General features: G+C 42.9%; 1 protein-coding gene and 1 non-coding gene across 3 annotated transcripts; both read left to right on the top strand.

The window, feature by feature from the left end:
* Positions 1–259: 259 nt before the first annotated feature.
* On the top strand, positions 260–15218 carry LOC100712132 (transportin-2). Of its 2 annotated transcripts, none has more exons than XM_003452812.5 (25): positions 260–396; positions 1860–1959; positions 2308–2383; positions 3364–3513; positions 3745–3851; positions 4389–4522; positions 4877–4958; positions 5039–5161; positions 5438–5556; positions 5666–5726; positions 5812–5983; positions 6281–6433; positions 7784–8009; positions 8190–8361; positions 8511–8597; positions 8760–8867; positions 8958–9116; positions 9263–9350; positions 9570–9668; positions 10426–10521; positions 10617–10692; positions 10890–10989; positions 11076–11150; positions 12114–12263; positions 12474–15218. In XM_003452812.5, exons 2-24 carry the CDS (start codon positions 1861–1863, stop codon positions 12219–12221), a joined length of 2670 nt encoding a protein of 889 aa, XP_003452860.1. In that variant the 5' UTR covers positions 260–396; position 1860; the 3' UTR covers positions 12222–12263; positions 12474–15218. The 2 variants fall into 2 exon arrangements, with proteins under 2 accessions (XP_003452860.1, XP_013131631.1); XM_013276177.3 differs by having other exon boundaries at positions 283–467.
* On the top strand, positions 1676–1746 carry LOC112846806 (small nucleolar RNA SNORD41). Its single transcript, XR_003219979.1, has one exon. It is a non-coding gene; the product is annotated as a small nucleolar RNA SNORD41 (small nucleolar RNA).
* Positions 15219–15695: the final 477 nt, after the last annotated feature.

The raw sequence follows: 15695 nt of genomic DNA, 5'->3' as shown, positions 1-15695 counted from the left end.
TAACTACATTTATTTCTACAGTTAACTCCTAATTAATGCACAATCCATCTTTTAGGTCGTTTTTAATTTCATTTTTAGTTTAAAAATTTGTATGAATACAAAGTTTATTTAAAAAAACATGCTTATTTTTTGTTTGGGGCAGTATTTACTGTATAGTAGTATATATTGCTATTGTATTTTTATAATAATGTATTTTTTTTTTTTTTTTTTAACCAAATATGGATAGTAAAACCAGTTGCCTTCCAGTCCACGACAAATCTCGCGTAGTCGGTCGAATGTGTGACGGAAGCCGCCAAGGGTCAATTTCAATCGGCGTGCTCATTTGAACGAGGAACCGCTACGAAGAAGAAGAGAAGAGCGGCCCAGTACTGATTATTCAACTTTCAAGTCAATATTGTACGTACACTCCTAATAGGTTTACACTTTAACAACGAATTGTTAATACCTCGATCACTCCTACTCATCGGGTAAGGCGTTTTACAAAATCAAAGCAAGTTTCAGTTAAATAGCATTAGCCTGGCTAGCAGCATTAGCATTAGCAGAGTGAGTCGAACTCCGATGCCTGACGACTTAGCGGCTAGCGCCTGCTTACAAAGCGTGTTCACCTACTTATTACCCAATACTGACTGACATCCTTATGTTGAACCGCTATGTTTAAAACGACTACATGGCTGTTATCGTTTTGCAAATTAATTGCTCAGTTCGGGCCTTTCTTTGGATAGCTAACGGCGGAATTTTCTTGTTTTCATGCCGACCACATTGTGAGCCTCCAGCCGGGAACTGCCCTGTCGACCAGGCCCGAGCAAGAAGGGCAGGTTGGGTATTAGTGGGGTCAGCTGTCCATAACGCGAACAATCTACGAGCTAATCGATAATGGATCTTATAATTGGAGCAAACTAGCCAGTAAAGCTAAATGCCGTAAAGGTAAACCACATGATTATGAGCTTGGAGCCGGACATGGCGATCGTTGCTTCGTTGCTAACTCATTTCCTGACAACTTTTTTTCCTCCTCACTCTGACCAGCCACAGCTGAGTGAGTACGACCCTCTCCCTCCCAAAATGGGCTAACCGCGCGGCTCGGGCCCACGTGTTACGGCATTGCGTTGAAATTCGAGCGAAAAAAAATGTCGAAGCGCAACGCGGTTCCGCAACTCAGACCGGAGGACCGGGTGGGGTGGGGGTGGGGATGGGGGTAGGATTAACTTGGAGCAGTTAAGCCGGGTCACAGAGATTTTAGCTGGTCTTGTTGTCTGATGTCCTCGTTTTTGTGCCGCATGCTGCAATTAGGGTTTTATGTGTTTGGCGGGGGGTGACCAGTCCCGGTGCAGCCGGGTCATTTCACCCTTTAACCCACTCTGAAGGCGGTTGGGGAGCTCGCAACCGACACCTGCGCAGTTTTGTTTTAGAACTGATCTTTTCTTCTTCGGCTGTTTCGTGCATGCTTGCATTAAGTAACTGCAGTAAACCCTCAGTGGGTTCAGATAACTTTGCATGTCATTAAGCAGAGGTATCTTGTTTTTAAGTAGTGATTGATTGGATAAAAGCCCAGCAGAAGACCATCGGATGACATGTACAACGTGATTAGCATCCAGTGGTAGTTTCATTGCATTACTCCTGTGCGAAGATTTGTGCTTCCTTCTTTTTTGCTTGTATCAACTATATACGTGCATGTGGACTGGAGATGATGCATAAAAAAAACATCTGACTTGTTGCTGATGGTGTTTGTATTCATACTGTCTGATCCAGAGACCCCGCCTGCTTACGTGTTTCTTAATATTTTACCTTTGAATTTAAAGAGAAATGTGTGGACATGTGGATTAATTTGTGTGTGTGTGTGTTTCTGTCTGTCTGTGTCTCAGGATGGAGTGGCAGCCAGATGAGCAGGGACTTCAGCAGGTCCTACAGCTGCTCAAAGACTCCCAGTCACCTAACACAGTCACACAGAGAGCTGTCCAACAAGTATCCTACTTCAGTCTGTTCTGAGTGTGCATAATAAAACTGGTTAATTGTATTTAATTAAATTTTGATCCTTATTGCTTTTAATGCAGTATAACAATGAAAGTGATTTTGAGCAGAGGCGAGGTAGCAAGCTGTGACGTGACACCTCGGTCATCTTTAAGGACTAAGTGCATTTATACTGTCTACTTTTCTTCACTTACAGTATATTTTTGACCAAAAATACACACATCACATCTGTGTGATTAACATAAAGGAGTAATCTATAAGAAGTCCTTTCACTCTGAGCCTTACTTGGCTCAGACTGAAAGGGTGATTTGAAAGTGAAATGATCCTTAACTGCCACTTCAGAAACTTGAACAACTCAACCAGTTCCCTGACTTTAACAACTATCTCATCTTTGTCCTTACGCGACTCAAAACTGAAGGTGAGTAGTCTTGTATGTGCGTCTTCTGTCTCTGTCTCAGCCTCTCAGATCATACATCCATGATGGTGAGAATTTAGTGCTTCCTGTTGCACGTAAAGGCTGGATGCCTGTGTGAGGGGGCAAAAAAAATTGTGCCACTTGTACTCTTCTCAAAGACTGACAGCAGTGACGCATCAGCTGCATAGTCATTGCTTAATCAACGTAGCACTTAAACGTATACCAATAAATGTAACAGGACATGTATGTAGAACCATAAACCGTTCTGTCACCGTTGCTTTGGATACAACATGTCTTAGTTTAGGGATATAGATTTGTTATATTTGGTAAAGATTTAGGAATTTGTACATGCCTCTACCAGAGCAGCCCTGAACTCTTCAAAGTTCAAATTAATCCTTACCGATTTTACATTGGGGTTTGCAGCAGCTCTGCATTCATCCCTTTCCCTTTAAAGAAAGTCTGCTGTCGTTGAGCGGACTTTCTTCTGATTGGCTGTCCCTGACAATCAGAAGGTCTGAATAATAATAGGCGAGTGGTGCTTCTGTGTTCACAGAGTGTGCATAAATAATATTGTTCTTGGCATGAGCGAGAGCCAAGAGTAGGAAAAACCTCTGAGATCTGAGTGCTTAGAGCAGCCTGAAGCCTGAGCTTTTGGCCCTAAGGGATTACCTTTAGATTGGCTGATCTAATGATTTGAAACTTGGAGCCAGTTAGAATATGAATATCCACCTTTGTAAGACTTTATATATGAAATAAACTGAGAAAAACTGTTGCATCCAGTTTGACTAAGAGTGATTGGTCTGAATTCCACAATGGAGGGCACACAGATTTTAAAGTAAGATGAAGAGTTGGATTACACGTCCTCAGGGTTGAGTAGTGGAAAACTTTGTGTGCTTTGATGTAGTATTGTAGTGATCAGACTCCAAATACACGCTGATGACTTGGCATCTTGGTCTCTAACCCCCCTCCTTTCTTCTTCTCAGATGAGCCGACTCGCTCTCTGAGTGGTCTGATACTGAAGAACAATGTCAAAGCCCACTACCAGAACTTCCCATCAGCTGTCGCTGACTTCATCAAGCAGGAATGCCTCAACAACATCGGCGATCCCTCGCCACTCATCCGTGCCACCATTGGTGAGTTTATTGGTTGTGTTGGCTTTATATATCATCTATTTACACACAGAGTAACCAGTTTAATCCCCGTGTGTCCTTATGTTACTCTCTGGAAATGATGCATAAAATCCATCTGAGTGTCTGTGAAGGTGTTTGTATTCATACTGTCTGATCCAGAGCTTCTGCATAGGCCAAAGGTTTCGGTCTTTGTCAGTGGTGAACAACTGACCTGAACTGCGTTTTCTCCTGTAGGCATCCTGATCACAACTATTGCCTCCAAAGGAGAGCTGCAAACATGGCCCGAGCTGCTGCCTCAGCTCTGCAACTTGCTCAACTCAGAGGACTACAACACGTGCGAGGTCTGCACTTCCTGTTTGGCATTTGACTCATTTAGATAGTTGCTCTGGTTTAAGTATCTGACAATTACATGAGGCGTGTATCCTTGAAGTACACATAAGTTTGAATTCATCCCACATAGACAGCCACTACAAGGCTAACTGGAAAGTCATAGTTTGCAAATGATTCCTGAGAAGAACTAGACACCATAAGTGAAAACAGCTGTGCATGGACTTTGAAATGGAGCAGCAGATATTGTAATAAAAGTAATAATAATAATAATAATAATAAAACCGATTTAAATCAGGCAGGATTAGTTGTAATATCTGTGTTGGAGCCACTAATATCTTCAGTCGTTTCTTTTATGATGATGATTTCATAGTCGCACATGTGCTTGACATGAAAAAGGTGTGTTCTCAGCTGATAAGCAGAGTCTTTGCAGTGCATTCAGAACTTGTTTGCTCCGGTCTTATTGTCTGATGCGGTCTTCGTTCTCTCCTCTGTGTCCCTGTACGTTTGCGTTTGATTTGACAGCTTCTCTGTGTATGTCCGTGTCTCAGGGCTCATTTGGCGCACTGCAGAAGATCTGCGAGGATTCGTCGGAGCTGCTGGACAGCGACGCTCTGAACAGACCCCTCAACATAATGATACCCAAATTCCTTCAGTTCTTCAAGCATTGCAGCCCCAAGATTAGGTACAAGAAAGAGAGAGTCTGGTTGTGATTTATGCTAACATTTGCCTGACTGTATATGGTTAAGAGTCGTGTTAATTGGTTTCAGTGGCAAGTTTTTTTCCTCATTACAATATTTATACTATGGTAGGAACCATTGTGAGCATGTAAGCAAGTTTTAATGTGCTTATCTGATCAGATCTTTTCATAACTCATTTATTTATTAGCAGATTTATTGTTTTATGTTACGTAGACCTATAGCCTTCGAGTGTTTTCTGTTTAAATGAAAGGCACATGTAAGGTTATACAAGGTTTTTGTCATTTGAACCAGTTTCTTCATCACTACAATGTCTGATCATTGCTTTTGTTGCTCTGCAGATCCCATGCCATAGCCTGCGTGAACCAGTTCATCATCGGCCGAGCCCAAGCCCTGATGGACAACATTGACACTTTCATAGAGGTGAGCTTGTGTGTGCTTCAGTATCAGGCTGCTGTGTTAGTCTTGTGCCTACTTCACACTCCTTTCTTCTCCTTTGTTAGAGCCTGTTTGCGCTGGCAGCAGATGAGGACTCTGAGGTCAGGAAGAATGTGTGCCGGGCCCTGGTCATGCTACTGGAGGTCCGCATCGACCGCCTCATCCCCCACATGCACAGCATCATCCAGGTGAGTGTTAGGACAACCACATAACCAGCTGTGGAGCACACAGGTGGAAGTAAAAGGACACGTATGTCTCATTTTCGTGTAAATACGTAGAGCTTGAAGCCTATCTGGATGTGATGAGAAACCCAGCTCATTGAAGCACGATGATACCTCAAGTTCCTAATGTTTCTGATCCAGATTTCTCTCAAGTTTCTTCTTAGGCTGGTTTTTGTTTTGTTTTTTTCCTCCCTTCCCACTCACCTGATCACACATTCCCGTTCTCAAACGTCTGCTTTTCAGTACATGCTGCAGCGAACCCAGGACCCTGACGAGAACGTGGCTCTGGAGGCCTGCGAGTTTTGGCTGACTCTAGCAGAGCAACCCATCTGTAAAGAGGTGCTCTCTGGACACCTAGTGCAGTGAGTAGCTCGTTAAATATTGTTAGTATGTATCTGTTATTAGTGTGAATTTCCATCTCTGTTGATTTTGATCAAGGATATGCTCTTTTCTCTCACTTGTTTAATATAGACTGATCCCTATCTTAGTAAATGGGATGAAGTATTCTGAGATAGACATCATACTACTGAAGGTGAGTGCCTTCGTAGGTATTTGAATGCTTCGGATACCCAGCTGTGCTTCTTTGCCATCAATCTGCTTTTTGACCGTTCCCCCAGGGTGACGTGGAGGAGGACGAGGCGGTACCAGACAGCGAGCAGGACATCAAACCCCGTTTCCACAAGTCACGCACAGTCACTTTGCAGCATGAAGGAGGGGAGGGGGAGGAGGGGGAGGACATCGAGGAAGATGACGACGACGATGACGACACGCTGTCTGACTGGAATCTGCGTAAGTAGTGGAGAAACACATTATTTGCCAGAATGTGAGTGTGGTGACTTGACTAACGGTTGTACTTTGGTTTCCATGTATGTTGTATATCAGGTATTAATAGGCCAGCTGGCCCCTTCCCAAATGTAGCACAGATCTCTTACTCTTTAAGCTTTGAGTGGACATGTGGGTGTCATTCAGGAAGTACATGCAGTGAGTTTTTACAAAACCTAAACCTGCTGTAGTTTCAGGTGAGCGTTCAAAGAGAAACAGCAGGTTAGGTGTCGGGTTGTAACCAAGCTTTTCTTTCTCACGTAGGGAAATGTTCGGCCGCAGCACTGGACGTGCTGGCCAATGTGTTCCGCGACGAGTTGCTACCCCACCTCCTGCCACTCCTGAAAGGCCTGCTCTTTCACCTTGACTGGGTGATCAAGGAGTCTGGCATCCTGGTGTTGGGGGCCATAGCTGAGGGTAAGATGAAAGGACTCTGTTTTCATGCAATCTACAGATTTTCTGGCTACTGGTCAGAGCTGCAAAAACCTGAGCAACACCTTCCTGAAATGTTCCCAGTTATGCATATGTTATGTGTCCCTAGTTGAGATCTAGTAATGAGGTTTAACCTTATTATATGCAGTGTGTAAAAAGCCTGTCTGCATGTTCATGCAGACATTCACGTTGTGTTCTGAAGGACACATTATAGATTTCTAATGTCATGCCTCATTAGCACAGGGTTGGTATCACCAGGACACCTGATTTGATTAAGAAATGACCCCCACAGTGTCGTCTATGCTTTATTCAAAGTTACTGGCATTATCTGCGGATGTGGTGAATCCTGATTGCAAAAGTAATTAGTCTCAAACTCTTCTTTCTGAAATTGCTAAAGCAGTCTTCATATTTCTCAATTGGGAAATAGGCAGAAACATAGAGAGGGGGGACTACGCAAATCTTTTGGATGCAGAACTGGGATTTGGTACTTTCCTATTTCAACTGATACCTAGAATTCCCTCAATGGTACCTAATTAGGTCGCCAACCTTATGCAGAACCACAGTTGTCAAAAGTAATCTGTATAAAGTGATGTCTGTGTTGGAATGTCTTAGTTCTAATAACCAAATTTGCTTTGGCAGGCTTTGCATGCAGGTAAATGGTCTGTTTCATGACCAAAGGAGGGAATGCAAATGCAATCTTACAAACAGTTCAGCTTAATTTTTTTTTAAATTTGCATGAATAAACCGTGATTTGCAGATGGATTAATGGCTACCCAGATTGGCGAGAGAGTCAGAATGAACCTGTCACAGAAAGAAGAGGTTTTGTTCAGTTTCACAGAGAGTTTGTAGGAATGAGCTCCTGAAGCGTTCTATATTGCAGCAAGGTTGAATAAGTATGAGTTTGGCTCTGCTGCCTCAGTAGTGTGGAGTGCAGTGGGCGCTATGCATTGTTCACTTGACAAGCATCAGTTAAGCTTGCGATTGAGGTTTCTGTTTACAACAAGTGATGTAGTAGTTTTGTACTAAAACAGAACTGAGTTTCTTCTGTTCCATGTATGCAGTCGGAGTGTTGGTTAAGAGACATAAAGCAGAGAAACCTACATTCGTATCATCTCCTCTGAAGAAAATCAGCTGTGCAGTCTTCTTGTGATAGAACGCCTAAATTGATGCACATCGCAAGTACACATTGGTGTGAGACAGAATTTCACACTTCACAGGGATAAGCTGTGTTATGCCACATACTGCCAGCTAATGAATATTAGGATCAGTAGATTTGCTCTGCTGACTGCAGAAGGTCTGGTGTCGTTCTCACTCGTGCTTTCACTCTGTGCTTAGGCTGCATGCAGGGCATGGTGCCCTACCTGCCGGAGCTCATCCCTCACCTCATCCAGTGTCTGTGTGACAAAAAGGCCCTGGTCCGCTCCATTGCCTGCTGGACCTTGAGTCGCTATGCACACTGGGTGGTTTCCCAGCCCCCCGACTCGTATCTCAAACCGCTCATGACAGAGCTCCTGAAACGCATCCTGGACAGCAACAAGAAGGTGCAGGAAGCTGCCTGCAGGTGAGCCACGCTGCAATCTTCGTTCGCTTCTAACGTGGACATGATGAAAATCCCAGCTCATTGACTTACAATGATACACTTTGTTCCCATATTGTACTCTGATCCACTTGTGGTATTCCTGGACTACAAGACTGTGTGTTTAGATTCAGCATTGACCTTCATCATCTTGTTTTTTCTCAGTGCATTTGCAACCTTGGAGGAGGAGGCATGCACAGAGCTGGTGCCATATCTGAGTTTCATTCTGGACACACTGGTCTTTGCTTTCGGGAAGTACCAGCACAAGAATCTGCTCATCCTGTATGATGCCATAGGAACTCTGGCAGATTCAGTGGGTCACCATCTCAATCAGCCAGTGAGTTTGAGATTTGGATCTCGTATATTTGTCTTGAATTTACTCGAGTCGATTGGGTTGCATGCTTAGCTTTGGGAGGAGACTAGTAACGGGGAATCATTTATTTATTGCCGAAATCCTGAGCTGTTACCACTGTGTTGCTTTTTCAGGAGTACATTCAGAAGCTGATGCCCCCTCTTATTGCGAAGTGGAATGAGCTGAAGGACGAAGACAAGGATCTCTTCCCTCTGCTGGAGGTGAGTAAATTTAGCACTGTTTAGAAGTCTGTTTAGAAACAGGGTTTTCCTGTTTTCTGTTTGACGTGTCTAAGTATGTCGAAGAAAAAATGCTTTACGTCATATGGAGGAAGGGAGAAAAAAAAACCCAAAACAAAACTGTGCTGTCTGAATGTCTTCCAGTGTCTGTCGTCAGTAGCCACCGCCCTGCAGAGTGGGTTTCTGCCCTACTGCGAGCCCGTCTATCAGCGCTGTGTCACATTAGTCCAGAAGACACTAGCTCAGGCTATGGTGAGAGAGCAAGCATAATAGAATAAATATGGAGTCTTTAAATCTTAAACTGGTGGTTAAAAATTCACATTTTTCTTTCTGTCTACATAGATGTACAACCAGCATCCAGACCAGTATGAAGCTCCTGACAAGGATTTCATGATTGTGGCCTTGGATCTGCTAAGCGGGCTGGCTGAAGGTCTGGGAGGACACGTGGAACAGCTTGTGGCTCGCTCTAACATCATGACCCTGCTTTTCCAGTGCATGCAGGTGTGATGGAGGTTTCTCCTTATTTTTCTGCATGCAAAAACTAGTTTTTCCCTGTTTTTTTTTTTTGTTTTTGTTTTTTTTTCTCCTCCCCTGAGTTTTCTTTGATCCCTGGTAGTGTAACACCAAGTTATCTGGTTCTGCTGCAGGATACCATGCCCGAGGTGAGGCAGAGCTCCTTTGCTCTCCTGGGCGATTTAACAAAGGCATGCTTCCTCCACGTGAAGCCCTGTATTGGTGAGCGTGCGTTATCAGAGCAACTTTGTCACATTTTGACTGATTTACTAGCTGTCCTCTCATTTTATTACCAGGGAACACCCAGATTTAGTGATTGTTGTAGCCACTCATGAGCTCATGTCTTTAATGACGAGCTGTAAAAGATAGGAGGCTGAAGTGAATATCCAGCTGTGTGTTTGTGAATCATTGTTGTAACTGGTGTCCATTTCTCTTCTCCAGCTGAGTTCATGCCCATCCTTGGTCTCAACCTGAACCCAGAGTTTATCTCCGTGTGTAATAACGCCACCTGGGCCATTGGGGAGATCTCCATGCAAATGGGTAAGTAACGGATCTTATTGTGGATGGTTTTCCTGTCGTCCCCCCCACCCCCCAGTATCTGGATATGATGAAACACCCAGCTCATTGACACAAAGTGATACATTTTGTTCCCATAATGTTTTCTGATCCAGATCATTCACAGTACATGTTGCATGCAGGCCTGTGCAGTCTGAGCTCGTATGTTCCTGCAGATACGAAGGAACATACGAGCACGTACGTTCAGGAATTGTAAACTCTGCCTCAATGTGGGTGACATATTTTGGCTGAGACAAACTTGAATCAAAGACGTGTTCAGAACCTGATTCTTAAAATGGATTTGTACTATTCACAAAACTTATTTAATAATTCAGTAAGAAATTAGTTTTTCTATTGAATTTAAGTAAGAGAGAACACCAAGGCTTGTTTAGGTTTTAAGGGCTTGGTAACTGCAAATGGTTTTATTGCTGTGTCTGATAAGTGTTCAGACACTCCCTCTTTTTTTTTTTTTTCTTTTTTTTTTTTTAAGGACCTGAAAGCTCTTCTCAGTAACTTATGACCGATGAAGCCTTGGAGAAAGTTAATTCAGTGTTGGATATTTTTGATATTTCTGCATTTAGGTTTTTCATGTGTTCCTTTTTATTCGATTGAAGCAGGTGGGATTCTGTGCCTCGTCTGATTGGCAATGGATTCCTAGCTTTAACACAGTTACGGATGTCACCATGTTGTATCCACACTGCAGGATACTCAACACCTTCTTCTCCTCTTTGTGGCTCTCCAGGTGCAGAAATGCAGCCGTATGTGGGTATGGTGCTGCCACACCTGGTGGAGATCATCAATAGACCCAACACTCCCAAGACTCTGTTGGAAAACACAGGTAAACAATCAGCTACACAGTGATGATATGCGTGTCTCTTAAATCCGATTTTGATATTTAAGACTTAGTGGCTTCTTTTATATCTCTCTGTGCAGCCATCACGATCGGCAGGCTGGGTTTCGTGTGTCCTCAGGAAGTGGCGCCACAGCTGCAGAATTTCATTAGGCCATGGTGAGTCCCAGTATGGATATTACCATATATGATAAAATGAGTGATTCTTTCATGTTCTACTTTCACAGCGTGAGTAAAAACTCTTTAACTTGTTAGTTTAGAGTTGAAAAATTGCTCAAAGTGGAGCTGCTGTAAAACAAACAAAAAGAAACCAAGTTGAACTCATTCTTCTGTCGGCACATTGCTGCTGTTCACAGGTGCACGTCGTTGAGGAATATAAGAGATAATGAGGAGAAGGACTCGGCTTTCCGGGGAATCTGTGTGATGATCGGCGTGAACCCTGCAGGAGTGGTGCAGGTAAGGCCATATTGCTTTAACGGGGTTAGAGAAGTAGGGGAGGTCAACTTTAACAAGTGCTAAGCTAACAAATCTTCTGTGTTCAGGACTTTATTTTCTTCTGTGATGCTGTGGCCTCATGGGTGAACCCGAAGGACGATCTGAGGGACATGTTTTATAAGGTAAATACTTCATCAGAAGTCAGATTTCTGTGACAGTGTGCAGGATGGACCAGTGTTTGTGATTAAAATGTTCCCTCTTGTGTAGTTTTGGGTCACCAACCTATGATGATCATTAATCAGACATCGGAAATCTAACTGCATGATGCAGATGACTTTGAAATCTGAGAAGTGTGGTACATCACTAAGTCAAGCTGATCAATCAATAATGAGAACTATAATATAATCAATACCAATCAATCAATTCTGGGTGCATTTAATACCCATGGTTGGCTTAGAAACTCCTCTTGCTAAAGCTTAAAGCATTAGGCCTCTAATTTGAGCAATCCAGAGTGTGAAGGGGTCTTTAAATTAGTTTTAGGTGCTCAGCCCAGGGTGCAGCTGCAAGGTCATAGCTAGATGTACAAAAACTGTATATTGAAAATGGACTATGCCACTTTAAGGTTACACATTAATTTGTGGGTTACAGTTATGAAACTTTACCTTTGATTTTGATTGTCATGTGGTTGTTAGCTGTCCATGACTGTATTTGGACAGTAAGGAGAAGCTAAAGAGCTAGTGCTAACTAGCTGGTTTATTTGTGATATAAATGTCAAAGCTATTTTGGCTAGTGTGCTTACACACCACACTTGTTCAGTTTTTTTTATTGTATAACACATGAAGTCAGCAACTGAGACCATAAACTGATGTTGCAGTGAACAGACACCCCTCCATATATTATGGCGACTTTTAACATTTTACAGTCTGTTTGAATATGTCAGCAACACGTTATGATTTATCAAGTTATCTCGCTTCAGTTGCTGCAAACTGAGATTGTGAAGGACAGCAACCCAGTGAGAAAACCTGCCATTAATGTTGCCATAAGACAGTCTGCTATCAGTCTGCGAAGCCCTTCTCCCACACACTCTGACCTTCAGATTTGAACACCTGCTGGAGAATTTATCAAGTCTCGTTTGTTTTTCCAAGATCCTGCATGGCTTCAAGGACCAGGTCGGAGAGGAGAACTGGCAGCAGTTCTCTGAGCAGTTCCCTCCTCTGTTGAAGGAGCGCCTGTCAGCCTGCTACGGCGTCTAACCCGGCCACCCCTTTGGTCCACGCAGGACACTGACCTGTTAAGTATGTCCAGCAAATCATGTGCAAAATACCCCTCAGCTCCCTTCTGGAAGTGATGAAACACCCAGCTCATTGATAAACAATGATACATTTTGTTCCCAAATCATTTTTTCTGATCCAGAATTGCACTTTAACCGCTTCATTGTCAGCTCTGCATACTCTCTCTTCACACAATGTGGTTTAAAAGTCTCTCCTCTTGTGTTTCTCCCTCAGGTTAATGAAGGGGAGGGTAACAGGGGAACTCATTGCACTGCCCAGAACGTGGGGAGAAACTAGAGCTGGAGGGATGTGACTGGCCTTGACCCTCCACTCTGCGGATAGCCTCCATTTCCCCTCCCCCGTTGCCCTGTTTGTCTCTCTGAGGGAGGGTGGGAGGAGGGTGGTGGGTGTGGGGAGGGTAAACTGGGGATATACACATACCTCTCGGATAAAACGCCTCACTAAATCCAACATGCTCAAAAGTGACTTTTCGCCAACAGCACCGCAGGGATTCTAGGTAGGTGAGGGCAAAACGGAGGCCAAGTTCGACCTCCCCCTCCTCGATATTTTTTTTCCTATTTTTTTTTTTTTTTTTTAAATTAGTCTGACATAGATGACGGCTGGGAGGGGAGGGGGGGGTGGCAGATAGGTACACTTTTAAAAACAAAACAAAAAGGAATGATCTGAAACAGCATAGGGTGCCACAGTCCCAAATACCACACACAGGTGTTTAAACAGGCTCGTGCCAGAGGCTAAATAATAAACACAGACGCTTTTACTATGTAACAATGTGCACACAGTTTGTTTTGCACCTTTCACTGCAAAAATCATCAAAGCATTTCGTGTGCATACACATGGGTCTTTTTTTTTTTTTTTCTCTCTCTCCCTCCCTTTCATATTTACGCTTCCTTCCTCTTCCCTTGGTTGCTGAAAATCTTCAGTCCTGTAGCTATTTTCCTTCCCTTGTCGGAGGCAAAGAGATGCAGTACATCTGTCCTCTTTAAGGTTTTACCACCACAGTACCAAAATATTGCATGACATACGATCACCTCTTAAGTGATGCACGTTAGAGTGAATGGGTTTTGTTTCTGTATTGTTTTTTTTCCTTCTCCATTTATCGCGTTAGTTGTCGTCCGAACGGGGAGGCTTGCCATAACTTAAAGCCGTCACGTGCGTGGTTCTTTTGTCCTCCCTTTTCATGCATATTGTCTAATCAGTGTCCGAGTAGTTAAAACGGAGGCAGCGCGCACGTGTGCGAAGACTAGATTATAGGCAGGTTTAATCAGCTCGTGCGCATTTTTGTTTGGGGAAAAAACCAACACTGCAACAGGAGTTTAAAATACTGTAGGCAAGCTGAGAATCATATTTGCTGCTTTCTTTCTTTTTTTTTTAAATAGAGTATTTGTGAAACAGAGCTATAAGACATCACCAAGAATGAATTGGTTCTTACTGGTATAAATGCACTTTTTTTCTCTCTTTTGTAATAAATTTAGAATTTCTTATGTAAGGCGTACAGTAATATACTGAACTTGAAACCTAGCGTTTTGTCTTGATAAGTGATTTTTAGGACTGTTAACGGCTTGCCGAGGTAAGCATACTGATAATGTTAAGCAATGATACGATGACTTGGTAAGACTTGAGGCCTCTTAACATAGTTTTATAATGTAGCTCCTTATAAAATGGACTGATTAGGATGTAAGTGGAGGGAGACATCTTAAATGTAGTGTTTTTTTGCAGTTGTCAATCCATACCTGTGTCTGAGGATGTCACTCCCCCCCTCCCCGGTCGATTTCATTACAGCTTCCTGTTAAGCGATGGCTGTCGGAGCCATCGAGGCTTCACCTTGTCATGAATGTTGCATGCTTTTTGACAGGTCTTGCCCCTTTCGTTTTTCTTGTTCTTCTAGTAGCTGGTCCCTTTTTAGGGACCCACCTTTATAAGTGCTTGTCAATGGCAATGCAACTCGCTGCTGGACTGATAAGGTACTTCTCCAGCTTATGATCAAACTAGTGATTGTCGTTGCCATATATTCACCCGTTGATACTGTGTAGGATATGCCTGGGATAAACAGAGTCCTGATAGTACGTTCCCTCATCTTGGTTATCTTACTCTGCTTTATCTTCTCATCACTGTCCATGGTGTGGATGGTTGTAATGGAGCTGTATATGGCTGTTTGCCTGGTTGTGTTTCCAGAAGTACTTTTTAGACATAATTTCAGACCAGCCCTACTCAAAAAGTTATGTTTGGGAGTAAAGTTAGGCCACTTGCCTGCTGGTTAATAGTTGGACAGGGTGCACAAAAGCTTCAGAGATAATGATTAAGATTCCAGCCGCACAGGGCAAGAGACCGGTCAATGATCTCCCCGGCAACCTCTGGTCGCTAGGGGAAAAATGTCTATTTTACGAGTGGTTTCTGGCATTTGCCAGGCGGAAATTTGTTTCAAAGGGGGTTTATACAGTGTTGTAGTGATAACCTTGAAATTGCTTTGATTACTTCCAGGTGGCTTCTGTGTCCCATAGTTTCTATTGAAGACTGCTCACTGCTGGTGAAACTGACAAGTTCACCACAAACCAGAAACGGAGACTGTTTCCTTTAAAGTAAAAGTTGGCTTTAAAAAAAAGAAGGAAAAAAAAAACAAAAGAAATTGTTGCATCAGTAAGACCTGGTTTTTACTTTGTTAGCAAATGTTTTTAGTTTCTGGTTTGAAGGTTTTTCACATTTAGCCACCGGAGGTCGCCGATCAGTCTCTAGCCTCCATGACTGAGGCCCGATGGACATCTCTAACACATGTTCCTGCCTGATCAAAGTTGCATTCACATCAGCTTCTGACTGTAGATTATGTATTTTAGAATAAACCCTTTAATTCTGGTAGTTTTGTTTCTTCCTAATTAATGTGGCCACTTTAAGCCGCAGCACTCCACAGTGTGAATAACTGAGGGCATCCTGTGCAGCTTTAACTGGAAGGCAGCCATTGAGAGATGAGGTGGCCCCCTGCTGGTCACAGGCTGCACCAGCATGCTTGCAGCTCCTGTGCCACAAAGAATTAGTTAAAATAAAAAGCTTTGCCACATCTCACCATGTTGTTGATACATAAATACAAGTTGTCCACAGGTTTTTGTTGTTGTTTTTTTCCCTTTTTAAAAATGTTTTTTTTTTTTTAATTTATTTTGTTTTTTATGTTATGGCTTTGTGCTGTAGTGCACAAATTTTTTTTTGGACTTTAAAAGTTTTTTTTCTCCTTTTTATTCTTTTTATTTAAAGAACAGTTTGTTTTCGTTGTTTTATAGCGGACCATCTGATGATGTTAAATTTGACACGGTTGTACTGAGGACGAGGCGGTGCTTGGTGCATACCGGAGGGAAGAACGTGGAAGACAAATTCAGAAGTTTTGTTTCAATCTGATATCAAGGCCAGCAGTTGAATTTCATGTATTACCTTTTTTTTTTTTTTTTTTTT

This window comes from Oreochromis niloticus, linkage group LG4 (assembly GCF_001858045.2).
Source record: "Oreochromis niloticus isolate F11D_XX linkage group LG4, O_niloticus_UMD_NMBU, whole genome shotgun sequence".
In the NCBI taxonomy this organism is placed as follows: domain Eukaryota; kingdom Metazoa; phylum Chordata; class Actinopteri; order Cichliformes; family Cichlidae; genus Oreochromis; species Oreochromis niloticus.
The sequence above is the reverse complement of the archived record's forward strand: the minus strand, read 5'-3'. Positions and strand labels throughout refer to the sequence as shown.

What these genes read in the sequence shown, in the direction of transcription:
- LOC100712132 (XM_003452812.5), top strand. Translation starts at nt 1,861, where the DNA reads ATGGAGTGGCAGCCAGATGAGCAGGGACTTCAGCAGGTCCTACAGCTG. An exon ending in CTCTCTGGACACCTAGTGCA is followed by an intron (nt 5,557 to 5,665) that starts GTGAGTAGCTCG and finishes TGTTTAATATAG; the next exon opens with ACTGATCCCTATCTTAGTAA. An exon ending in GCTGTCTGACTGGAATCTGC is followed by an intron (nt 5,984 to 6,280) that starts GTAAGTAGTGGA and finishes TTTCTCACGTAG; the next exon opens with GGAAATGTTCGGCCGCAGCA.